At 33.3% G+C, this 27500-nt stretch overlaps 1 protein-coding gene across 1 annotated transcript in view; it reads right to left on the bottom strand.

Moving 5' to 3' along the window:
- LOC137634240 (probable glutamate receptor) overlaps positions 1 to 27500 on the bottom strand; it is a 142878-nt gene that overhangs the window by 1501 nt on the left and 113877 nt on the right. The window contains exons 2-11 of the mRNA XM_068366517.1: positions 14611 to 14726; positions 13436 to 13594; positions 10014 to 10193; positions 8834 to 8937; positions 7700 to 7790; positions 5417 to 5577; positions 3490 to 3620; positions 2769 to 2986; positions 1719 to 1826; positions 883 to 1034 (exon numbers count right to left, since the gene is read on the bottom strand). Of these exons, the coding sequence (XP_068222618.1) occupies positions 883 to 1034; positions 1719 to 1826; positions 2769 to 2986; positions 3490 to 3620; positions 5417 to 5577; positions 7700 to 7790; positions 8834 to 8937; positions 10014 to 10193; positions 13436 to 13594; positions 14611 to 14712 (1406 nt within the window). The 5' untranslated portion in view covers positions 14713 to 14726. The remainder of the gene's footprint in view (positions 1 to 882; positions 1035 to 1718; positions 1827 to 2768; positions 2987 to 3489; positions 3621 to 5416; positions 5578 to 7699; positions 7791 to 8833; positions 8938 to 10013; positions 10194 to 13435; positions 13595 to 14610; positions 14727 to 27500) is intronic.

The following is a 27500-nucleotide window of genomic DNA, read 5'->3' as shown; positions in this document are numbered from 1 at the left end:
GAAACAGTTGTAATCTCACATAGAGATTAGTACCAGCTTAAAATAAAATGTTAGATTCATGTTTACTCCATTGTATCATGTTTACATGTTACTCCACTATAGCTCTTTACATAAATGCAATTATGGCAATTCATGTTCTATAAAGACAATACCAAAGAACTTGCCCAGTTTTGCAATTTAACTTCCAAGAAATTTAGCTGGATTGTCCTCAAAATGACCTTAGTCATACAAATAATAATTAATTCACATAAGAATAATCATACAGGGAAGTGGATTCTTTCAAGGTTCTGAGGATAAGATGAGTTAAAGTATCAGATTTTAGTACACAGTGAAAGAACGTTACTGGACTAAACAAACTGTGCTAGTTCGAGACTTCATAGCAAAAGGAAAATAATTTGCAGCGAACGTGAAGCACGTACTAATATTTATGACAGATAAACAGTGAGAAGTTCCCAAAGCCTAAAGCAATTATTTGAAGGTTTTAAGAAAGCATGCAAGCTGACCTTCATATAAGCTCGATTCTCCAACAAAACAGATTCCACAATAATTAATACAGAGATTTGAAACTTGAATGAAAGAATCTCACTGAATCTTCATGCAAGATTTTGATGCTTTAATGAATCAAACTCGCTTATGTGTATTCCGTGCTTTACTTTTAACAGACGTGTCACAATCTAATACGTGTATTAATATGACACAATGAAAAAGAGAAAAAGCTCAATATTAATGCAAGTGTTTAAAACTTTCTGAAACAAATTCCTGGACTTGATGAGAAACAAAATCGATCGTTTCAAACTGAACATCGTTAAAAAAAGGAAAATATAGTGCATAGATTTAGCTGTGCTAGAACCAGTTCATGCCAAGTAAATCAAAACAACTTACATCTGAGAAATAACGTTGGCATACGACAGATTCTTTGCGTACCCCATCGATGCAAATTCGGGGAAATAACCAGGACCAAGCCACGAGTATGAACAGCTGCTTTTGATATCGTAGTTCACGGACACAGTGTCTTGGAAAAAGGCATATTTTCCCTAATTGCGAGATGAAGAGAACAAAAACTGCAATTTACAAAAGAGTTTGATTATAACCTTCGCAGATGCCAAAATGTCCCCATAACTCTTTAAGTCCTCATACTTTCACACATTGAAAAGATAACTTACAGAAATAGAGAAATTGAGAGGTCAACGTCGTGTATAAACATACAATAGTAGTGTAAGTATGGGAAACACATCAGGATTATTACCTCCGCCAACGAAGTTGGAAGGAGGTTATGTTTTCGCCCCTGTTTGTCTGTTTGTTTGTTTGTAAATAACTCCCTGGCCACAATTTTACTCATAGAGTAGTGAAACTTTCGGGGATTAATTTTTATGTTGAGACGTGGAAGTGATTCAATTTTGAAAGTCCTAGGTCCAAGGTCAAGGTCAAGGTCGAGCAAAAGGTCGACCGACCCTAACCTTAACCTTAAACTCAAGTTCGCACATGATTGTCCCACAGACTTCAAATACACCTACGGTCTAAATTGGTTCAAGGAATGGCAAACTGGTTTCGGGAAATAACCTGCCGTGGCGGAGTTCTGCTTTTCTAGTTGTTATTACTACAGTTACTGCTATGATTACTAACACACACTAATCACTAGTACTACTATGAATCATAATGGTAATAATAACAATTATGACAATTTACTGAAGAAACCAAACCAGTTCAATCGAACCTACCTGTTGAATGAGTTTCATCCCCTCTCTGTTGTTTGACACTTTCAGATGAGGCTTTGTGAGAAGCTGGTGGTAAAACAGCCTCATGGATTCATCGCTGTTTGCCATACTCTGGGGGTTTTGAATTCCACGAATTACAACCAGGGAGATGGGCACCGTGGAGAGAGAGAGAGAGGGAAGGAAACTAAGATGAAAGATGAATAGATAACAGGGTGTGAGGTAAAAATAAAATTAATATAGTAAGAAAGAAAAAATAACCTTAAGTCAGGAAACAAGAGATTCTCCAAATACAAATGGAACAGATAAACAGATAATTATACTGCATAACAGTTAAAGGTGTGAAATATCTCGGAAGTTAAGAAAATAATCAGGGCAAATAAACATCACTATCTAAGTTTTATGACCTTCTCATACATTTCTTACTTATATATATATATATATATATATATATATATATATATATATATATATATATATATATATAGTAAAACATAATTATCTGCAATCATTACGTTCCAAGATCCCCATTGTCGAGGTATTCCGTGGATAATACTGGTATTCACTTAATAACTGTAACTGTACTCCAAATGTAATACATGATAGAAGTGAATGTACTGCACTGTAATAATAATATAGTACAATATATTTAAATTTTATACTGGCAGTATTAATATAACCACCCCTCTCTCTCTCTCTCTCTCTCTCTCTCTCTCTCTCTCTCTCTCTCTCTCTCTCTCTCTCTCTCTCTCGCTCATATATCTTCTATGTGCTGCAATAAATCAAACCTATCTATAAATAGTACAAGTACTGTATACTCTAAATTACCGTAGTAATAACAAATTTCCTTGTATAATAACAATGATAAATGATAATAATAGTAAGACAGTGATTTAGAAACATACAAATACACAAATCGACTAAGATTTCCGAACTTCCATGCTAAATCATACAATCATACATGAACATAAATGCAACAAGAAGCTCATACCTTCATACCCTCAATACACCTTTGTATACATTTTATATACATTAATGGAAATATAGTGAACTTACTTTGACATTTGTTAAATAGGAAGTTCCTTTCTGGATAGCCACGGAATATCCAGCAGTTGTGAGAGCTTCTTTAAGATTAGTGAAAGGGTCTACCGTATTAATTACGGCCAATTGAGAGGTTAAACTGGCCGTGTATGACGCGTAGATGAGCACAGACGCCAACCAAAACGAGAGGAAAACTATGCGGCCCCTCGTGCACTGGGGTTCATAGGATGACCCTGTAAAGGGGATGGTCTTTTTATTACATTTTCCGAACTAGAAGTCTTAGATGGCTTCACATCACACTTTTGTTTTAAAAGGCTGATTATTCAAGATATACTAAAGTTATATAGCCTACTATGTAAGGAAAGGAATTAGGCACACAACTGCTAAGAAAGAATCTAAGAGTTTAAATATTTGTAGAACTTCTATGGACGTACACAGAATAACATAAATAATCTCTTATGTTATACACAAGTGGAAATAGATAATCTCTTGTATTATATAAAAGTAGAACTTAATAATATTGAGGTAAGAACAGAAATAGCTTGCATGTCTAAATTCTTTTAATTTAAAAGCCGTTTATTCCAAGGTTCAACTTTTAGAAAAAGATTGTTTAGCAATCCAAATTGTCCCTTCCAGACATATAAAAGAAATTGATTCTAAGAAGACATGAACTTGACCACCTATTAAAATATATAAATCAGTTCTTCACATCTACAGATTCACTGAAATTCCTTACCTTGTTGTGCCAAAGTTCCAATGAAAGTGAACAAATAATTATACACGGTGACTTCCACTTCTCGCTTGGCCACAAAGACCAGTCCTACGGACATCAGGAACCATGTGCCGAGCACGCTCAGCCACACTCCCCTATTGAAGATATCAGAGCTCTCGTCTTAATACTGTAAAGTATGTTTCTTTTAGAAAAAAAAAAACGAATAATGCACTTCAAACTCCTGTATAATAACAAGATTTATAAGTATGTGTACCCCAATCAAAATAAAAATATTAACCTTGCATTTTCTATGAAACCAATGAAGATGTAAAAAAATATTCTAGTTTACAAGTCTTAGGGGAGATCAATTACATATACACACACACTATATATATATACATATATATATATATATATATATAATATATATATATATATATATATATATATATTTATATGTATATCTATCTATCTATCTATCTATCTATCTATCTATCTATCTATCTATCTATCTATCTATCTATATATATATATATATATATATATATATATATATATATATATATATATATACACACACAGTATATCATCATCATCACCTCCTACGCCTATTAACGCAAAGGTCCTCGGTTATATCTAATCAGTCGTCTCTATCTTGAGCTTTTAATTCAATACTTCTCCACTCATCTTCTACAACTTCTCTCTCCATAGTTCTCAGCCATGTAGGCCTGGGTCTTCCAACTCTTCTAGTGCCTTGTGGAGCCCAGTTAAACTGTTTCCCATAAAAAGGAGTGACTCCCAGTAAGAGAAAAGACAGTAATCACAGTCACATTCGCACTTTAACAATCAAATCATGGATGAATACCAAGCAGAAAAACTTCCCATCACCAGCCAATCAACTTCTTTCATTTACCTTTAGGGGATGTTTGCATTCTCTGCTTCATCTGACTTGTTCCCATATTCTCTTACAACCTTGCCAATCCTCACATATATCTTCTATGTTCCCTTCCAGCTAACATATTCAAATTCCTTCATTATTCACGGCAGTATCTCTTTATTATCTAACAGTACATCATCTCAAATCCCTCCATCCAACTTTTGCCTTTAATCCCAGCCATGTTTTTTTTAAAATTCTCTCTTTATGTACCCCATCAAACTCATTTCTCTTAATTACCTTTTCAGCAATATTTTTCATCCTATCATTTCTTACTCGAACTTCCATCTGTTTTAACGTTTGCTTCTATAAGATATTATCAAATACATATTCAGTCACACCTATTCTCACCAATACACATACCACGTTCTTCTATTTATGTTCTACTTCTAAATCGTTTAACAAACTTTTTCTTATTTTAATTTAATTCTTTATTACTTCTCTTGGAGCTTATTTCTGTTTCATTTCCTCACTGGGCTATTTTTCCCTGTTGGAGCCCTCGTGGTTTGAGCTTCCTGCTTTTCCAACTAGGGTTGTAGCTTGGCTAGTAATAATAATAATAATAACAATAATAATAATAATAATGATGATGATAATAATAATACTAGTAATAATAATAATAATAATTATTGATAATAATGTTAATGATAATAATAATAATAATAATAATAATAATAATAATAATATACTTCCTCTTTACCAAACATATTTATGAATTTTCTCAACAATTTACGGACTTAACCGTGAGAAACAATTAATAACAAATTCCTGTGTATTTTCATCGGTATCTTACTCACTGCCCTCATCAGAGCATATTCATACTTTTAGAAAAATAACCATGCAATAGAAGAGAGAAACCTCCAACATGAGTGCTTATCTGATATGTCTAGGAACTGTGGCATTATGTTTTGTTGTGACTCCATCATAGGACATTTCAAAGAATTTGTTAAAAATCACTTAATCAAGGTGGTAAGTTGTACAATTCTATCCATCACTGACAAACTTCAGCATACTAACCAATGAAAACCAGTGACGTAAGTTTTCCAATCGATGTCCTCTTTTCCCTGCTCTCTATATATCAGGAGTTTACTGAAAGCATACTCAATTGGAGGTGAAAAGTCCACCACTTCCGCCCTGTCGATATCGATGTTGAGTGCAACTGCAGAGATATCTGCTTCCTGTAAAAAGCGTATAAGAGTATGTCATCACATTATTATTATTATTATTATCATCATTATTATTATTATTACTATTACTTGCTAAGCAACAAACCTAGTTGGAAAAGCAGGATGCTATAAGCCCAGGGGCCCCAACAGGGAAAATAACTCAGCGAGGAAAGGAAACATTGAAAAATTAAACATTTTAAGAACAGTAACAACATTAAAAGAAATATTTCCTATATAAACTATAAAAAACTTTAACAAAAGCAAGAGGAAGAGAAATACGATAGAATAGTGTGCCCGAGTGTACCCTCAAGCAAGAGAACTCTAACCCAAGACAGTGGAAGGCCCTGGTACAGAGGCTATAGCACTACTTTAATTCTTAGCAAATTTATTAAGTCTAGAACTTGTCTTATTGCTATGAATGTTACTTCTAACCTAACCGATTTCCGTAGCTTTGCAATTGATTTGCAATCATATCCTGCCATGTACAACAGGTTTTTGCATTGCAAAAACTATCTAACCAAAAGTTATGAACTGAAGTTCATAGATTAGTTTTTATGAATCTAAGAAACCGTTTTCTATCCTTTAATTTACTTATGTATCACTACATATAAATCTGTTTCATAAAATCATATGTAACTACACAAATATAACATAAATAATTTGTTTAGGGGCTCAAAACTCAATAGGTTAAATTTTTGATGACTCGTCCTTTCATTTTTAAAGATTAAACAGAATACAAAAAGACTCCAATGTGAAACAAATGACTTTCAAACGTTCATGTAGAGGGTCCTAGAAGATGAGTTTTTCTTTAAAGCATTTTAATCATGAACAAAACAACACGAAATTAAACCAATTCTTTACTAATAGTAATGGCAGGGATGCCTGAACACTGGATGGCTTTTTTTTCCAACTTGATTCGAATGATGGTGTGGAGGCAGTTTCTTCAACTCCTTCTAAGCATGAACACACACACACACACACTGAATATACATATACGTAAATTTCTAACAGAAACATTATTTGCATTAAGTAATCAAGTATACAAAGGAAGGATAAATAAGAAATTAATCAACACCTGAAAATTGCTCAAGGAAAAACCCATAAAGAGTACTCAGGAGAAATATGAAGCTGAACTTGATAGCGATGCCTCGGCCACACAATTGCGATTCATTCTCTCTCTCTCTCTCTCTCTCTCTCTCTCTCTCTCTCTCTCTCTCTCTCTCTCTCTCTCTCTCTCTCTCTCTCTCTCTCTCTCTCTCTTTATGATATTTACTGTTGTAATATCATTATACAGTACTGTCAAAATTACCTCCGCTAAATCTCAGCGATATCATCAAACATAATCAATTTCAAGATCCAGAAAACAAGAGTACCTCTAGGTTATACTTTATGTAATAGTTATTCCCTCTAAACAAACAAATGTTTAATCTCTTTGATCTAGGTATTATGTTTGTCAACGTGCTTGCGGCCGCATTGATAGATCACAACCTATGAGTGTAGTGCTACACAACCCTGATGACTTTTTACGCACTTCGGATCGCATGGCACAATCACAATTGGGAGTTACGATTTCTGCAATCTAATTACGACAAAAGACGATGACATTGCGTCAATATTACGTTTTTCACAATGTATTCTGTCACCATGTCATTGTTAAGAACGTAATACTAATGCAATGTCATTGTCTTTTGTCGTAATTAGATTGCATAAATCTAACTCCCAATTGTGATTGTGCCATGCGATACTTCTTCTTCTTCTTCTTTGTCTGCATCTTTTCCCACTTTTGTGGGGTCGATGTTTCTGGCCAGCGTTCTCCATCTACCTCTATCCCACATTTCATCACCGGTTAATCCCTTTGCCATAGCGATGCTTTCCTTGAAGAAGAAGTATCGCATGGGACAATCACAATTGGGAGTTACGATTTCTGCAATCTAATTACGACAAAAGACGATGACATTGCGTCAGTATTACATTCTTCACAATGACATGGTGACAGCATGCATTGGGCGCAGTAAGACCGCGTATGTTTTAACGGTTAACAACATAGCCATCAATTGTTACATGTTGGTAAACCTAGCGTTGATGTTGTTCGGGATTTGAATTGAAAATATGTGAAAGAGGAAATAAAGAATACCTTCCGCTGTAGCATACCAACGGTGCCTGTGAAGGAGCCATCATCGCCAGGAACCCCAAACTCTCCGTCGGGAGTTTCGATCCATTCGATCCTGTAAAGGAAAACGGCATCCTGGTGACAACGATGGATTTTAACCATGTGAATCAAACTTCATTCCGGGGATTAAGAACAGAAGAATTAAATCCTGTAATAACTAATTTTAACGTGTCATAGACAAATAGAAATGTCTAGTAATAGATGAGGTTAATGATAATCTGGTATGATATACTATAAGATATGAGGAGAATATGAAATAGTCTTAGTGTCCTAGGAAAACAGAAAGGACTAATAATAAAAAACAGATAATAATAATAATAATAATAATAATAATAATAATAATAATAATAATAATAATAATGCTCTTCCCATGATATACATTAAAAGGCTCTGACGAGGAAATAAAATACTATTTCTGCAGTAACTGTGAAGGAATGAATAAAGTGGGAAGTATTATTATTATTATTATTATTATCACTATTATTATTATTATTGTTATTATTATTATTATTATAAGCTAAGCTACAACCCTACTTGGAAAAACAAGATGCTATGAGCCCAAAGCCTCCAACAGAAAAAAATAGCCCAGTGAGGAAAAGAAATAAGGAAATAAACAAACTACAATGGAAGCATTATTATTATTATTATTATTACTATCCAAGCTACAACCCTATTTGGAAAATCAAGATGCTATAAGCCCAAAGGCTCCAATAGGGAAAAATAGCCCAGCGAGGAAAGGAAATAAGGAAATAAATAAATAATGAGTAATGAACAAAAGACTCATTTTTAAGCATGATCATAGTATTTTAGGAATACCTCTTATAGAAATTTTAGGATTCTAAGCCTACAGCGAAATACTACAATTGAAAACCACAGAATGTCAGTCAAGTTACATTTAAATTATTTTTTCTGGCCAAATATTCATATATTATTCCTTACAAAAAATTAGTTCTAACATATATGTTTGCTTTAAAAAGCTATATTTCTTTATATTATCAATTATCTATACGGAATTAGTCCGTTAAAAAAAATCAATTATCTCTGTGGGAGTCACTGTAACAGATTCATCCAAACACAATACCTTGCAATTTCACTTACGTAAAGTTCAGCTCTTCTCCAATGAGTTTGCACAATTCTGATAGATATCCATCAGTTTCAACCTTCCCATCCAACGTCCTCTTAACGGTGATATAAGGCATATTCTGTGAAATAAAGAACCATTATGATTTCAGAACAATTTCGCGATGGAAATACCGCGACATGTAATAAAAAAGTGAAACATAATTGCTTAAGGCGATGTCTCCCTAACACGTCTTCTGGTCTCTTTTCCCGTCCTAACAACAACCTTTAAACTATTTACCTATTTCATTCTGAAAAAAAGGCAATTTTTTTAATGAGGCGCATTTGCAATGACTTGCAGGGGTGTCATTATAGCTCGGAAAAGTTTCCTAATCGCTGATTGGTTGGACAAAATAATTCTAACCAATCAGCTAGCATTAATATTTTCGGAGCTAATAGGGCACCCCTGCGAGTCGGGGCAAATGCGCCTCATTAAAAGACATTGAGTAGTGTCTAAAGACAACGAATACAACGATTGGCTGGGTGCAAGGTATGATGGACAAATGTTTGAAATGCCAGAAAACTGCTTTCAAAATGATTACCAGCTTATCCTTTTTATTTTACTGTCCAATTCATGCCATTTATGGCCAAACTATGCCCGGTTACTGCTTTCCCTGTTTCTAATGAGAGAAATTGACCGCCAAATAAGAGATGATATCGTTTTCCATAAAAGAGAAAATTAAATGACCAGTAAGAAGCATATCCAGTTGGCTATTGAGTATAAAATGACAGAAACATAAATAAACTATATGGTATAGTATCATAAAAATTATTTTAAAAATTTATTCTCATTAACGTATGAGCAATATCTACTGAAATAATAAGCCCATGTCTTGGTTTCCTTAAAGAACCCCGAAATTTTTTTTTTTGTTTTTTTTTTTTTGCTATAACTATATATATTTGCTTAGTAGTAAGAAACTAAGGATTTCAGAATCATGTTTTAGAAATGTACTAATTTTCAGGGCACGTAGTGTAACAAGAACTATACTGATAATTCTAAAACAACTGTTTCAGTCAACAACTTCAACCTTTCAACTGTTCTCTGCTTTGTATGTCAACAAAGTACGTAAGGTTTTGAGGCATATAATTAAAGATGGATAAGAATAGACCAGCCTCTTGATACACAGGTTATGAAACTTAAAAACCAGATACACCGTACCTCTATCGCGACAATTCTCACGACATTGCCCTGAAAGTCATGGGGCGCAGCCACATCTCCTCTGTAGGGAATGAACGTCTTTTTGGCGTTGTCTGGACTCCACCAGCCTACGACCTCTTCTGCTGGGATGGTTGATGTGGGCCCGAATGTGAATACCTCCTTGAATTCTACTCCATCTCCCTGTTGATAAAATCAGATCATTAACAGGGATTATAGAGTAATATGGTTGAGTAATTAAGTAATCACTGAAGAACTTGCGTACGTCCCATATACATCGGAGTCAATGACCTTAGATGTCAGGATGCCAGAAAACCTCAAATCAATCAGTCCATATATATCACACAGATATATATGCATATATACATACATACATATTTGTATATATACATACATATATATGTATATATATACAAACATACATATATATATTTATATATATACATATATATATATTTATATATATATACATAAATATACATATATATATATACATATATATATACATATATATATATATATATATATATATATATATACATACATATAAAACCATACGCATACGACACTTGAGCATAAGCATATATATACATACATATATATATATATGTATATACATACATACATACATACATACATATATATATATATATATATATATATATATATACAGTATATATATATATATATAAAACTATACTCATACGACACTTGAGCATAAGCATATGAATTAACACCTGAATCAGGTTAAAGCTCTGGACATAAGCATTTCAGACAACATTAAGGATTTGGGCACTATCAATATTTTGTAGTTCTTTTTTTTTCAAATAATTTGGCAAAGTTTTTAATGGCAACTTTGGTACAGAATATAAGCTTGTCACCGTAAGAAAAACCTCCTTGATATTTAACTATTAATATTCATCTATCAAACTAACATTGCTACAGTTTTTAATTTATAAAAAACAAAAAGTCAGCACTCGAGGAGTGTAGAGAATACAGTATCCGTTAAAGTGGTAAACAACAACAACAACAACAACAACAACAACTACAACAACAACAATAACAACAACAACAATAATAATAATAATGATAGTAATAATAATAATAATAATAATAATAATATATCATTATCGTGGTTGTAAAGTTTGGCCGACCGCTAAAAAATCTAATTTTGCAAAGAATTTGATAGTCTGTAAAAGGATAATGTTATAGAGTGACACCGAAACGAACACGTCTTCTGTAAACAATGACAGTCAATATAAAAACGACCCCCTAAAAGGCAAAAACGAGAAGCCAGGATTATAGCCATTCCCATATTAGCTATAATTTAGCCATCGAGCTTTCGCATGATTATATCAAAGCGTATTTGGCGAGAGTCTTTCTACGAAATTAAGCAGACGGTGTTTATTTAATGTCTATTGGCGGTGCATTATACTTCGTATACATTAATAAATTCCTTGTTCTAGGTTTTCCGATATATGTTCATCTTCTATAGAGTCAATAGAAAATATAAGGAAAACTTATCAAGTTGAGAACATAAACAAGTCGAGAACCTAAAATAAACAATTGTTTACATTGTTTTCTCTCAATGTTTTTTATAGATTAAACTGAGAATAGAATTTGAGGAAATCGAATAAGGAAAATTATAGGTACATCATGAACCTTCTGTTATCTGCTTTTTCATCATAAATCTTATGAATTACTTCGTCAGTTAATGTTAAATCGCCAGAAAAAAAAGAACTATTGAAACAGTACGTTTTTTTCTTCTCTCTTTGCCCCAACATAACAATCAGCCTCTTCACCAAATAATTGGGTCTATAGCATATACTGAATTTCCTTTATCTGTTTGTCCCATCTTGATGGTAGAAGGCGTAACTCTGTGTTAGAGCACTCATCTCACAATGGCAAGCTCCGTGGTCAATTCATAACCTGCCTCCGAGAGTTGACCCAGCTGGGTGTCAAAGATGAGTCAGAAAGGAACCGATCACTTGACTGCCTAATTCTGCTGTCTAATATGCAAGTCACTCAACAAGAAATATTTTGAATGCCATTCAATATCATGGATTGAATTTTATGTTTTTGGGCCAGGAGAACCGGCACTGGGGCTTGGAAGGCCATTCGAACAGGGGGAAGGGCCTTTGCACTATGAAGAAAAAGCTAAGAGGTTTGACAGCAAGATGGAAGAAAACAAGCAACAACAGAGGTATAAAAAAGGATAAAAAGTACATGTAGCTGGGAGAGACCTCTTGCTGTAAGTATGCTCCTCTGACGTCACTAACACCGTACGGAATCGATATAAATGATAATGACTTTCCTTTTTATCTAGTAATATTAACGGATACAAAAAACAAAAAAAAATCAGACAGTAGGCTACATGCTTACCCCAATTTCTTCTGAATAAACCATACCACGTTTTCTGATAAGATAGTCGTCTATAGATTTAAGGAAATGTGAGAGATGAAGAAACTGGTAGTGGAAATTAAAGCATCTTATTAGTTTTTTATTTCATTCTTCCCTAGTTCCACGTTTCATTTTCGTAGTGTATCGGATCAGGATAATCTCTCATTGAGAAGTGACAAGTCTAAACATTTAAGATTTAAGGTGACATTGCTTACTATAAAAGAATATATTCAAGCAATCAAGTCCCAATTTGCCTCCAATCTATTTGAAGACGAGAAGCTGTTACGTGAAAAATTATCAAATGAATAAATAATTAAGCCATTGTGCGTTGTACTATTCACCACCTTCCGTGTCACTGTACATTTGTTTAGTCTCTCACCCTACCCCTGCCAACATGAATGACACAGAAATCCCGAATCCTTACCCATTAATAAAATGTCTACCGATACACTGTGTATTTTTGTGTGTGGATTGATTGATTTGTTTTTAAGTTAATTATTTGTGAATGACTTAGAATGTCTATTGTCATCCTCTCATTGGAGTCGTTAATCGAGGTGAGGACAACTGCAGAAAAAGCAATGTGTTATCTAGTTTTCTTGCTTGGCGGTGATAAAGAGGAGTCCATTTCAGCGTGTCTTTGAGATGACAGTGGTAATTTACTTATAAAGGAAATGTCCTTTGGGAATATTCGACATTAGAAAGCATGATGAAGAGACAATCGAATACTCTAATGGTTAATCAATTCCACAAATGTGAAGAAGAAAGTAAAACAAAAGGAAAAGTGGAGAGTCAAGTAAAGAAAAAAAAGAATATATATATATATATATATATATATATATATATATATATATATATATATATATATATATATATATATATATATATATATATAAAAGAAGCAAGAGGAAAGACGATTAACATAACAGAGCAAATGAAAAGAGCTGTTGTCTGGTTGAAATTACTTATCTATAAAAAATATCATAAATAATCTCATTACCTTCAAACGAAAAGCACCAACGTCTTACCTTCACTCGCAAAACGCAGTAATTGAGTCTGTACTCCGGAGGGCGAAGCACAGTGTTCGGAGAGGGGAGGAACAGCAAGAGATTGTTAATAGTCAACTGACTCGACGTTATTCTCTCGCCTATTGTCATCAGGATCTGGTTTATTTCTTCCCCATCGTCCTATTGGGAAATACGGAGAATAAATGGGTAAAAATTAACGGCGATGATAATGATCCGAGAAAGGAGTTGCGTTCATGACTTATGAATGGGAAGATATATTGAGCTATAAAAATTAATATTCTTGAGAATACTCGAGGGAACAAATTAGAAAGAAAGAGCATAGAAGAAAATATTTGACTTATCTATAGTAGTGGAGAGGTTTATCAAGTGTCCGGAAAATTCTACAGTGGAGAGGTTTATCAATTGTCCAGAAAATTCTATAGTAGTGGAGAGGTTTATCAATTGTCCGGAAAATTCTATAGTAGTGGAGAGGTTTATCAATTGTCCAGAAAATTCTATAGTAGTGGAGAGGTTTATCAATTGTCCAGAAAATTCTATAGTAGTGGAGAGGTTTATCAATTGTTAAGAAAATTACAGAATTCGATAGACTAATTTAAGCATGTGCTATGAATACGAACCGTAATCAAGTTGGGAGAACGTGAACCAATAGGGTTTTGAACTTTACAATTCTTTATTATTAATTTGCATAATACAAAATAGATATAAAAGCATTTATGATAAAATGGGAGGATTGGTTTTATATAATTAGAATCATTCAAATGAGTTCCGATTTGGTATTAATGTTATCTCATTACGATTCATAAAGACGTACGCTTTGATTGCCTTGCAACCCTTCTCCAATCTAAGTTTTGAACATCCACTTCAGTGTAAGGGAGGAGTTTCATCTTAATTTTGTTCATGATTGTTATTATATAACGTTAAAATTACTTCCTTTCTTATAATAATTAGCTCTGTAACTCCCATTATGTATGTCTATAATACTTTCAACCAAATATTATGAATAGATCAGCCAAATAAAAGTCCAGGGAAAAAAATGATATTCTGGAACTTATGATGAATTCATGACTTTCCAATAGCTAAAGAAAGCTGAACCACAGTAATCAAACAATCATACAAACGGGAATTTAGTCCCTTTTACTGACTGGGAATAACAATGAAATTCTAACTCATAATACCATTTGGTTCGCGACGATGACAACATCGTGGTAGTATCCGAAAAGGTTATTGAAGGTGATGCACGAAGCTGGCATGTTCGACTTGTACATAAATCGTCCCATTGCTATGCAGGTATCTGAAAATAAAGAAGAAGACTTGAGGTGTATGATCTGCCTGGCACTCTGCTTACAATTATAAAAAAGGACCTCACATTTCATAGGAAGAAGATTACCACAAACCAAATGAAATTTTGTTAAGGGAAGTTATCTACTTGTTTCTTCCTTGGAATGGAGTGCAAAAATTCCAGCATTTGAACCTGCGTTAAGGGAAGTTATCAACTTGGTTCTTTCTTGGAATGGCGTGCAAAAATTCCAGCATTTAAACCTGCGTTAAGGGAAGTTATCAACTTGGTTCTTTCTTGGAATGGCGTGCAATAATTCCAGCATTTAAACCTGCGTTCTTGAATAATAAATTTCAATAAATGACAATTTTCTGACGTTTGCCTTCGTTACTATAATCAATTTTGCAATTACAACAATTATATCAATATAAGACGTTTTACTGGCCTTCGGTAAAAATTGGGAAACAGTTCTTTTGATAATATGAGACTCCACATCCATGTGTGTTCGTGTTAGTAAGGCTTCAATGTTCTCATGCATAAGTTAATACTGGTAGGAAAAGTTGATTAAATATTTTTCTTCAATCAAGAATAGCGTGGAAGAAGCAGCCATAAAACACGAAGTGTCTTTCACGATCAACAGCAGAATATTTAAATATCAACGCTATCCTTTTATATATGTCACGAACACAGGATTTAATTCTGGTACCATTTTGAAGCGTTCATTTTTCCAATTCAGCTTATTCACTTAGAAAAAAAAATAGAACTATTAATCATATACCTTTTGAAGATACTTCGTTTTATCAAGGAGTCACTGGATAGTATGTGAAGGAGTGACTAAGTCAAAAGGCAACAATGGTTTTATTTTGAAATGCAATATAATTTCGTTCAGTCGTTCTATTTCCTTTGTGCCAAGCATAGCCATGACTTCTTAACTCTGAGTCACAAAACTACGTTAAATGCAAGCAAGGAAAAATTCCCAACAATATCATCATTATCGATCTAAGACATTCTCGCTTGTAGGGATTTGTATGATTGCTTATAAAAGCATGCCAAGATGTTTAAACAAACATAAACGTATAAACATTATATATATATATATATATATATATATATATATATATATATATATATATACACATATACATATACAGTATATATATAAATTCATATATATATATATATATATATATATATATATATGTGTGTGTATATATATATATATATATATATATACATATATATTTGTATATATTGGCATAACAAATATAAAGTTATGAAAGGAAAAAAACACAATGAAAGGAATCGCTTACATTGTAGACACTGACATTCACGAATAGTAAAATTTCTTAGAAAAATGACTAAACATTTTGAAAGTGGAGACAAACGATCGACAAGCTAGATTGTAATTCCCTAAGGTTGTTTATAAGACAAAAATTGAAATTGCTGCGATTATCTACATGAATAACTTTGGATTTTATATTATTTCAACCTCCTAACTCTGGAGATAAGGTTTAAAAGCCGCTCATGAATGGCATAGCCAAGGGACAGTGAAAATGTCCCGGCTAGCAAGAGTACGCCCAAGTCCCCTCTCCACCTAAGCTAAGACCAGGGAGGGACATGCAATGGCTGCTGATGACTTAGCAGGTGAAACTAGGGGCTGCCCCAAAACACCCATCCTTAACTCGAAAGGATGGTGAGGTTGCAGACGCTGCAAGAAACTATGCTAGCTTGAACGGGCTCGAACCCAAGTCCAGCAGATCGCTAGACAGGGACGTTTCTGATAGGCTACCACAACTCTACATTATATACAAAAAAACTCGGTTCTTTTATATTTAAATTTACATATAGCAGAATAAAAACAGGAACAAACGGACGACAGCACACCTTTTTCTCTTTCGTTAGTTACCAAAATCAGCCTTTCTGGCTTAAGGAAAGTGATAACTTGAAGTAGAAGCTGTTGGCGTAGATGCTTTGAAAGGATAATATCCTCCGACTGGGAACAGCTGTTATTTGGACATCCCAGGGGCCGCGAAACCTTTTTACCTTCCAAGGGCGACTTCGACAGACGTAAACCCGGTGGTTGTCTCTCCACGTGTCGACGGAGGAAGTCCAAGTAATCTTTCGTGTGACGGTGCCTAGCATCCGAGGATTCCCAGTCATCCGAGGGCGAATGCCATTTCTTTGGTGCCACAGGCTCTCCAAATAGATCAGAGTACAAGGCTTCCTTTCGGCGTTCAGAAGCGATACGCAAATCGCCACTTTTTAAGCATAATATATCAGGAACAAAAGCCACTAGAACTAACGATATTAGTTTTAAACATTTCACGCCGAAAAAACACATTGTAAAGACTCTGCTAAAACAGAGTATTAGAAGTGTAGCAGGAGTTCCGGTGGAGGAGAAGACTACCACAATACCTCAGCGTCACAGTCACTACTGAGAAGAGTTTTCACCCACGAAATAAGCCGCACGACATCGGTTTAGTAATTCATCGCTAAGGTAGGCACACTCTCACTGGGCCTAAGTGGCGTAGTATCTATGATAGAATTCAAAGTTTTTTTGCCATCATGGATTTTGTTTGTTCAATATTTTCCTAAGATAGTTCTTAAAATATTTTGTTTTAATAGTTCATTCCTTCTCTTGTAGTTCATTTGTTTCCTTATTTCCTTTATTCACTGTGCTATTTTTTTTTTCCTCTTGGGGCCCCTGAGATTACAGCATCCTGCTTTACCAGCCATGGTTGTAGCTTAGCTAATAATATTTATCTATTAATATTGATCTGGTCTCAAAAGAAATAATATGGATGACTTTCCCTTAAGGATTCGACATGCAGTATATAAGTACTTTTTGATACAAGTATCGAAAACTGATTAACAATCGGATAATTTCCCTTATTTAATATATCTTATCATAGATGCCTAAGCCTATAATGATTGTGACTGTTTTTCTTAAAAATATGACAGGATATATATATATATATATATATATATATATATATATATATATATTATATATATATATATATATATTATAACTCTAAGATGATTGTCTTCAACAAGTTTTGTCATTTTACGAATCTTTCCAAATATATTTCAAGTTCTACATGTGCAAACTGTAATATTTTTGCGATTAGTTTTGCCTTTTTAACGTAACTTCAACTCGCCCTTGCCGTAATGTTTGTACTCCTTTAAATTTACCGTAACTCTTACGTAGTTTTTTACCTTAGTGATTTTATGTTCTGCTTAAATCTATCGCAATTTCGCATAAATTTATTCTATCTAAATCAACGTAACAGTGTTTAACTTAACTCAAACGATTCTCTTTATCATTATTATTATTATTATTATTATTATTATTATTATTATTATTATTATTATTATTATTATATTATTATTATTACTTGCTAAGCTACAACCCTAGTTGGAAAAACAGGATGCTATAAGCCCAAGGGGCTCTAACACCGAAAATAGCCCTATTACGAACAGTAACATTAAATATTTCCTATATAAACTATAAAAACTTTAACAAAACAAGAGGAAGAGAAATAAGATAGAGCAGTGTTTCCGAGTGTACTCTCAAGCAAGAGAACTCTACCCCAAGACAGTGGAAAACCATGGTACAGAGGCTAAGGCACTACCCAAGACAAGAGAACAATGGTTTGATTTTGGAGTATCCTTCTCCTTGAAGAGCTGCTTACAATAGCTAAAGAGCCTCTTCTACCCTTACCAAGAGGAAAGTGGCCACTGAACAATTACACTGCAGTATAGTTAACCCCTTGGGTGAAGAAGAATTGTGCTGTTTAAAATACCGTAAAGTTTCGTTGGTGAATTGAATTGAATATAAAATTTAGGCCTTAAGAGAAGCACTGTGGCATCACAGGCTATTCAGCGCAGTATAAAGTTTCGGTGTCTTTCACTTTGTTTCTTATTGCTTAACCTTAACGTAAATTCTGACCAGAACCTTTTTCTCTTTATATATTTTCGATTCTTGTTCGCCAGTTAAATTTCCATGTCAAATTAGTCTTCGCTTGCGTGCTGCCAACGCAAGAGCCCATGTCTTGCATAAGGCAAGGCGTTCTTAAACGAACGAACGAACCCTATAATTGTGTCATAAAATGATAATGAATTTTGATTTCTGTTGGGATAAGGGTGCGTCGTTTCTCAACTTCCTCACATGAAGTTTCATTATTTATTCTTTGTCAAGGGCGACTCGCATGCATATCGACTCACATGAGAAGATTTATTATACCTTGAATAATTTGTCATACCATACAATCCTTACCTTTCAAAGGATCTAAACGTTTTGGGTTCTTCAACAATTCACTTTTTTTTTTTTTTTATAAACGCCTATAAAAGAATTCTTTGCCGTTCCAAGTCATTCTATGCTCAAATTAACTTCAATTTGCCATCGAATATTGTTTCTGCAAATCTACTACTCGCATTCCACATAACTATTTTGAAGACAAGAAATATTTTCTTTACTCACTTTCAGACAAAAGGGAATCACTAATAGTATATGGGTTTTTGCTCCCAGTATACAGTATACACTCATATATCGCATGACTATAAGCTTTACGGGGGAACATGATGTATATTCTAGGTTAAATGTAAAAAATTTCAACTTTTTTTTAGGATTTCCTCATTGTTGCATTATCTTTCGTTATATCCTAATTTTCCACATTTGTATATATGAATAATCATCACTCACTGGAAGCGGAAAAAAGGATTTAATGTATACTTTTCTATTCATATTTGCACCATAGCTTAATAACTTTTCACTGTATGCTAACTAAATGTCCCATTATTATTATTATTATTATTATTATTATTATTATTATTATTATTATCATTATTTACTAAGCTACAACCTTAGTTGGAAAAGAGGATGTTATAAGCCCAAGGGCTCCAACAGGGAAAATAGCCATGTGAGGAAAGGAAATAAGGAAAAACTACAAGAGAAGTTTAGGAACAATAACAATATAATTTACTGTATTACGGCCACTTTCAATTCTTTTTTTTTTTACATTTAGTTGCCCAAACACATATTTTACTGAAAAGTTGTAAATGCATAGGGCACATTTTCTCTCTCTCTCTCTCCCTTTCGGCACATTTCTCTCTCTCTCTCCCTTTCTTCCTCTACGTCAATTTAAACAAATAAGACCCTCTCTTAATTCAATAGTGGAACGTCCTAGCGACATGTACCAGACTTAAATAGATTCTAGGCGACAAAGGCTGGCTCTTAGTGGAGTATTATTAAACTATCTTTCAGACCATAAGGTGGGTATGGCAATAAAAAATTATAGTCGGGAAAATATTACATGGGTAGGTTGCATTTTAAATCGTGAAAACTGTACATACACACAGACGCAGACCCACGCAAAATCCTAATAAAGAAAAGATTATAACTGAGGGTAAAATTCAAGAGATGAAATAGATTTAGCAAAAATATCCAAAATAATAAAACAAACTAAAAACCCAAGATATTCGTAAACACAATCAGACCAAAATTGAGGAAACACTAAAGAAAGGGAGAAGCATCAAATTGATGTAAAGAAGACTTGGAAAAGGACGCCAACAGATGTTTGCTTTAAAGAATGAAAATGGAAATACTGTATTATCAACAATAGAGATGGAGTGAAAAAAATTGCAGAGGATTTCTATACAATGCTATACAATAGTAACATAATAAATAACTTTGCCAATAGAAATGAGCCTGTGTCAAACGTAACAGTAGGAGAAGTAAAGAAAGCATTGAAAGGCATGAAAAGAGGCAAACCAGAAGGAGAACATGGCCTAACAACTGATTTAATAATAGATGAAGGAGACTTTATAGTAGAAAACCTCACTGAACTTTACACAAAATGTCTGCAAGAATGCTCTATACCTACAGCTTGGAAAAATTCTATCATTTACAAAATCAAATAGATCACATTGCCATTAACAAAAAGAGAAGGAGGACTGAGAAATGTACGAAGCTATAGAGGTTTAGATAGTGGTAGTCATTACCAGCTCCTCATTGCCACAATGAAATTAAAACTGAAAGCACCCAACAGAAATGTAAATAGAATACCTAGGTTCTAGAAGATGAGCACAGAGTAACATTTCTAATTGAATGTAGGAACCATTTTGCAGTCTTAGAGACTTTAAGAGACGAAAACCAGACATTTTATGAAGAATGGTATGATATTAAGAACATATATCAGTCAGTTGGTAGTGAAGTTATGGGACATGCAGTTACAAGGAGACAAATATATAAATTTAATGTTGAAAGTTTTAGAGGAAGTAACGAAATTTACAAGGTAGGGGATGCTAAGTATTCCAGTATTGATAGTGAGGTTAAAAGAAAAGCTAGGAATGACTGGAGAGAATATCTAGAAAGGAAAGCACATGCGGCTGACAAAGCTATGAATTCAGGGAGTGGCTATGGTGTAAGAATTGCTCATAGAATTATTAATGAAATCTCTATGGGCGCAAAGAAGCATATACCCACCAAAAAGAGAGATGGATCTGTCATAACAACATAAAATGAAAAAAAGGCAACGTTGGATGGAATGAAGGGAATAATTTGATTGATATACCTGAAGCTGAGGAAGACCTAGTTGTGCACATGAGTAAATTCAGTGTGTTTGAAGTCGAAGCTATCATTAAAAAAACTCAAGATATGGAAAGCCCCTGGATACGATAGAATAACATCCGAGATGATAGTGGCTGAAAATGAAGTGACTCCCAGAATGCTTACAAGATTATCTTGTAGAATGTGGCGTGAAGAGGCAAAACCTGATGAATGGAAGCTAAGAGTGTTGGTGAAAATGATTCGACCTAAGGGGACACACCGACAACCATCACAACATGGCTAGATGGAAAATAATCCTTTCCAATGTTATGGAATTTAATCAAACAGTAGTTATAATCCTAAACATCGACACTCGTTGTACTATGTAACTTCCTTTACTATATACAGAATATATAGAATATCACTTTCAAATAGCATACGGTTGGAAATAAGACAGAGAGAGAGAGAGAGAGAGAGAGAGAGAGAGAGAGAGAGAGAGAGACGCATGTCCAAAGGTTGATTTAACAACATAGCTTGAGGAAAACGACCAATGTCTGGACAGCCTATATTACGATTTCAAGCTCAAAGAAAGAATAGTCATATGAAGAAAAAAAGCAAGTTCATTTATTATGCAATAAAAGGGACCATTTGAAAATACTGTTGGTAGTGCTAAGTGTGTTGGTATCTTTCCAAGATTCGATCTGCAGGATATGGATGACCTATGAGTGTCCTACTTTTCGATTTATTATCATTATTACTCGCCAAGCTACAACCCTAGTTGGAAAAGCAAGATGCTATAAGCCCAAGGTCTCCAATAGGGAAAATAGCCCAGTGAGGAAAGGAAATAAGGAAATAAATAAATGATGAGAATAAATTAACAATATATCATTCTAAAAACAGTAATAAAAGAAAATTTCCCAAGCATTTACTTATAAAGTCCGCCATGTTTTCAGTAAGTGAAAAAACAGCATTTGTGTCCCTGACAGAGCATAAGATAACAGGCTACGTCAACAACAAAAATGTATAATTATGATTTATAGATTTATAGACAGCATTTAAAATGGATATTACCGTAAATATCAATTATGCATTTATTTATATGTTAAACACTGGAGAGAGAGAGAGAGAGAGAGAGAGAGAGAGAGACAGAGAGAGAGAGAGAGAGAGAGAGAGAGAGAGAGAGAGAGAGAGAGAGAGAGAGAGAGAGAGAGAGAAGAAATCTGTCCCTAAATACAGAAATGCCCGGTTACCGGTTTACGTACTAGTGTGGTTGTGACGCCAGAATCAACCTGCAGTAGATGAGAGCACTTTTCACCCGAAGTGGATAGAAAATATTGTCCGCAATAGTATATATTTCCAAGGTCGAATTTTACATAATGGAAAATGTTTGATTTGACACAAAGGTCATTAAAATAGGACAATTATTTGCGATTTTATTGCAAAATGCAATATCTCTGTATGAACAGTGGCATCCATCTTGGAAAATGACAGCCAATATAATTTTATGCGGCTAACGGGTTTTATTAATACTGAATATATGTGCTAATTGTGGTGCATGTTTTTATAAATGAAAGGTTATGATAATCTTCTCTACTAAGATTCGTTGGTGTTTATCTATGGCCCAAACAATGTGAGGTTTAATTCAACTTATCCTGATGTAAAACACACGAAATTCACACAACTTATTATGGCTGTAGGAAAAAAAAAAATCCCTGGTACAATAAAAAGTCATTATCTTGTCAAAAAATCTCATCCTATCAACAAAAGCTTCGCAGATGTAACAGACCACCTTCTGAATACTGCAGCTCCAGGACTAATACGCGCCGGGTAATATACAGTTTCAGGCGCAATATCAGGAATTATGGCTCGCAGAATATTCATGTGCTATAAAATATGCAGTCTATTATAGGGTAGGAGTTTTGTTAATGCTTTTCTAACTATTCGCCAGTAACTTTGTCAACCCATAAATTAGAAGCACAATCCACGTTCTACGTCGTTCTGTAAATGTATTGTTGCATCATGAAGCTTTGCATCATGAAGCTTGCATTTAAGAGGCTTCTTAGTTTAATTCTTATCTATTTTTGTGCGTTGAAGTCACCTACGAAAGTAATCGAATACTAAACGAATAACTATATGACTGAATAACTCACAATCTAATTAAATTCTATCTAAATATTTGAGAACACATGAATTTTTAGCTCAATGAAAATAAGATATATAACATTACATAAAAATTTTGCTTTCTACCCGAGATTACGCGTTTTTTCATTCATTTCTGTCAGTTTTTATTGCTATATCAATACATTATTTGCAATAATTTTATTAACATGGATTTGGTTTTAAGACTCAAGGAAAGCATACGCAATTATATGCCTTTTAATTTTCAATCATATGTAGCTAATTAACGAGCTGACTTTGTTGTAAGGTAATATAGGTAGATGTATTAAAAGAATTCCTTGACCAAAATAATCCCAAACTAGTAAGTTATATATGGTATACCAAGCATAAATCTAAAAACAAAATAACCAAGAAAAAAGAGAAATGATGAAATATTCTTTCATAAAATAAATGACCATATAATTCTACAATGATAAGTAGCACAACACGAAATATGTCCTTAGGCTAGTTTATTATGTAATTCAATTCATGGCTATGGAAAACAATAATTTGATATCACTTAAATTAGCGAAGTAATATATTTTGGGTAACATTTCGTTGAATGACAAAAATGTCGGTCAGGAATGAATGAATGATTGACAATTATCTGGTATCATAACATCAATGGTCACTGGTGATGCAAGTCAAGAATATAGTCAATTTTAATGAGACAAGCTTGTAGCTCCTCTCGAAAAGAATATATTACCAAGCAAGTGTTTTATCTAGGATCTGATTGAAGCCACTTGAATAGGAATCAAATTACCAACGTCAATTTCAAATTTTCCATTCATTGATAAATTGATATCAATCACAATCAGGATAAAAACATTTAAACGCGAGTACTTGAAACCGTAGATTTTCTCTCGTTCCTAAGAGACATTTACTTTTGTAACATTCCTTTATCTATTATTATTATTATTATTATTATTATTATTATTATTATTATTATTATTATTATTATTATTATTATTATTATTATTATTATTATTTGCTAAGCTATAACTCTAGTTGGAAAAGCAGGACGCTATAAGCCCAGGGGCTCCAACAGGGAAAATAGCCCAGTGAGGAAAGGAAAAGAAAAAAGGAAAATAAAATATTTCAAGAGTAACAACATTTAAATATCTCCTATATAAACTATAAAAACCTTAACAAAACAAGAGGAAGAGAAATAAGATAGAATAGTGTGCTCGAGTGTATCCTCAAGCAAGAGAATTCTAACCCAAGACAGTGGAAGACCATGGTACAGAGGCCACTGCACTACCCAAGACTAGAAAACATTGGTTTGATTTTGGAGTGTCCTTCTCCTAGAAGAGCTGCTTACCATAGCTAAAGAGTCTCTTCTACCCTTGCCAAGAGGAATGTGGCCACTGAACAATTACAGTAGAGTAACCCCATTGACTGAAGAATTGCTTGGTAATTTTGACGATATAAGAATTACGGCAGCTCCAAATTTTGGTATAAATACTGAATAGCAACTACTTTAAGCATCAGAACCTTACCTAATAACCAAGGATTAATATTAACCTGATTATATTTTGTATTTGTGTTTTTACCATCAAAAAACAATCTTGGCATTATAGAAAAAGAACAGGAGCAAAGTAACCTTATCCGAAAGCCACTCATATATATATATATATATATATATATATATATATATATATATATATATATATATATATATATATACGTGTGTATGTCTCATTCTATGTGAACGATGAAACGAACATAGCAAAAGGTACTTCAATATACATGGAATTAAAAAGAAAAAAAAGTTGATTAAATACCCAGACGAGACATATCGCATGCATAAACATCTGGCAAGTTTATAAGACAAGGCAATGGTGCATGACACTGGTATAATTACTGTCAACAGGAAAAGTCAAGTATTGTTCAGCATTCGTAATTATTAAATATAGTTATATATATTTTATATATATATATATATATATATATATATATATATATGTGTGTGTGTGAGTGTATGTGTATATATATATATATATATATATATATATATATATATATATATATTTATATACATATACATACACACACACACACACATATATATATATATATATATATATATATATATGTATATATGTGTATATATATACATATATATATATATACATATATATATACATATATATATATAAAGTAATTAAGTTAGCTTGATTTCAGTCTTATCTTCTTTGAATCATCAATATGGCTTACAACACTTCATTTCGCAAGTTTGGTGAGAGCAAATAGGTGCAGAATTCCATTCTCCACTTATTGTACTACACACATAAATTTTTTAATCGGCAACCATGTAGCTGGCTAAACCTAGAAACAAAAAATCTCGATAATTAACCTACGGCACACTAAAGTCAACCATTCTCTGCCTATTCTACTTAACGGCCACAAATGATGTAAATAGTATATACCCTTAATATGTTAGGTAATCCACATTGGATTCGTTTAAAATTAAAGTTGCCTTGTTCATTATTATCTGGATTTAACAGGGTAGTACAAGTAATCATAAATTCTGCCGGGAAATAAGTGCCTTGAATCAAGTTACTTATATTTCTAATAAAAGGATGAAACATTGTTTTTGTTCGATAAACACTGCCTTTTTGCATATCTTCCAGTCATTTTAGTAAAATGAATTATGATTTCATTGATCTTACAATATATTGTATTTAATTATTCCATCTGAACATCTTGCTTGGTTAAATTATACAGTTTTCTCACACCCTTCAATCATAAATCATAAAGGTTCTCGTCGTTATTTAGTTTTCTTCCTCACGCTTTGTGATTAGCTATAACTGACTCATTATACTTTATATACTAAGCATGGCAAATCCTGTCAGTCAATAGAATGAACTACACTCTTAAAAATTTGATTAAAAAAACGGTAAATGTCTGGCAACATTTTTTCAAATATTTTTAACGTTTTAAAAACGGTTATATTGACGTAAAAGTGATATTACCGACACCTACAATTAAAATTACGGCCGCCTGTATTTTACTGAAATACTGTTGAGAGCAGTATATTTTTACGGAAAATTTTCAATTAAAATTACGGTGTAATATAATTTACGATTATATATACTTTCACAGTGCTGGATTGCGCGTTAGGATATTGTGGTGATAATATAAAACAAACCCATTTTTCTTTATCATTATACACCAAATCGATTTTCTGTCACACCCATAAAAAGAGAAAATAAGTCTTTCTGAAAATGGCTAACCTATTTCGGAAGCAGTTTCCTTGGACATATCTGAATCGTTATGCAAAGGTTGAGGAATTATTGGCAGTTGCAACTACCTAAATTTGTAATAAGTTAGCTTTATGATAAGTAGCAAATTTGATTTATTAGATTATCTTTCCAAAAAGGAACATATGAAAAAAAAAAAAGGATTTATTTTCCTTTTTCTTGCTCTCATACAGTTCATAATTAGAGCACAACGTAAATGGACCCCTTTTACCCCCAGGCTATTTGGAACTTTCCAACCCTTAACCCCCAGGGGTTATTTTTTTCAAGCACATTTTGCAGTATATTTTTTTTCAAATTGCCCTAACAGCCTTAATTTTCATCATAGAGAGGTCAGGTTGGTCTCATTCTCTTGGAAAATGCCTGAAGTTTCTCAAAAAAATTATCAAATATATGCAAAAAAAATGTAAATAGCAGTTTTTTGCAAGGACGTACCGGTACGTCCATGGGGGTAAAGGGATGAGTTTTGTGAAATGTACCAGTACGTCCTTTGGGGGTAAAGGGGGGTAGAATTTACTTCAAGCGTATACTACCTCACTACTTAAGTTATTAAGTGAATCGCTTAAAATGCAACTATTAGCGAGGCTATGTATAACACTTATGACATGATACTTTGGAAATAATGATTTGCAGTCAAGGGGAGATTATTATTCATCATAATTACAGTATTCGCTCTTGTTTCTATTTCTGCAAAGTATAAAAATAAATCTCGACAGAGAGTATTACATAGAACTCCATTTTGCCCGTTTTGTTTCCCAATACTGGCTGACAATACCTAGAAATGCTGCACGGGGCCATTACGTCTTGAAATATTCTATTTTA

The sequence above is a fragment of the Palaemon carinicauda genome, chromosome 44 (genome assembly GCF_036898095.1).
Source record: "Palaemon carinicauda isolate YSFRI2023 chromosome 44, ASM3689809v2, whole genome shotgun sequence".
Lineage (NCBI taxonomy): Eukaryota > Metazoa > Arthropoda > Malacostraca > Decapoda > Palaemonidae > Palaemon > Palaemon carinicauda.
This window is presented reverse-complemented; position numbering and strand designations above follow the sequence as displayed.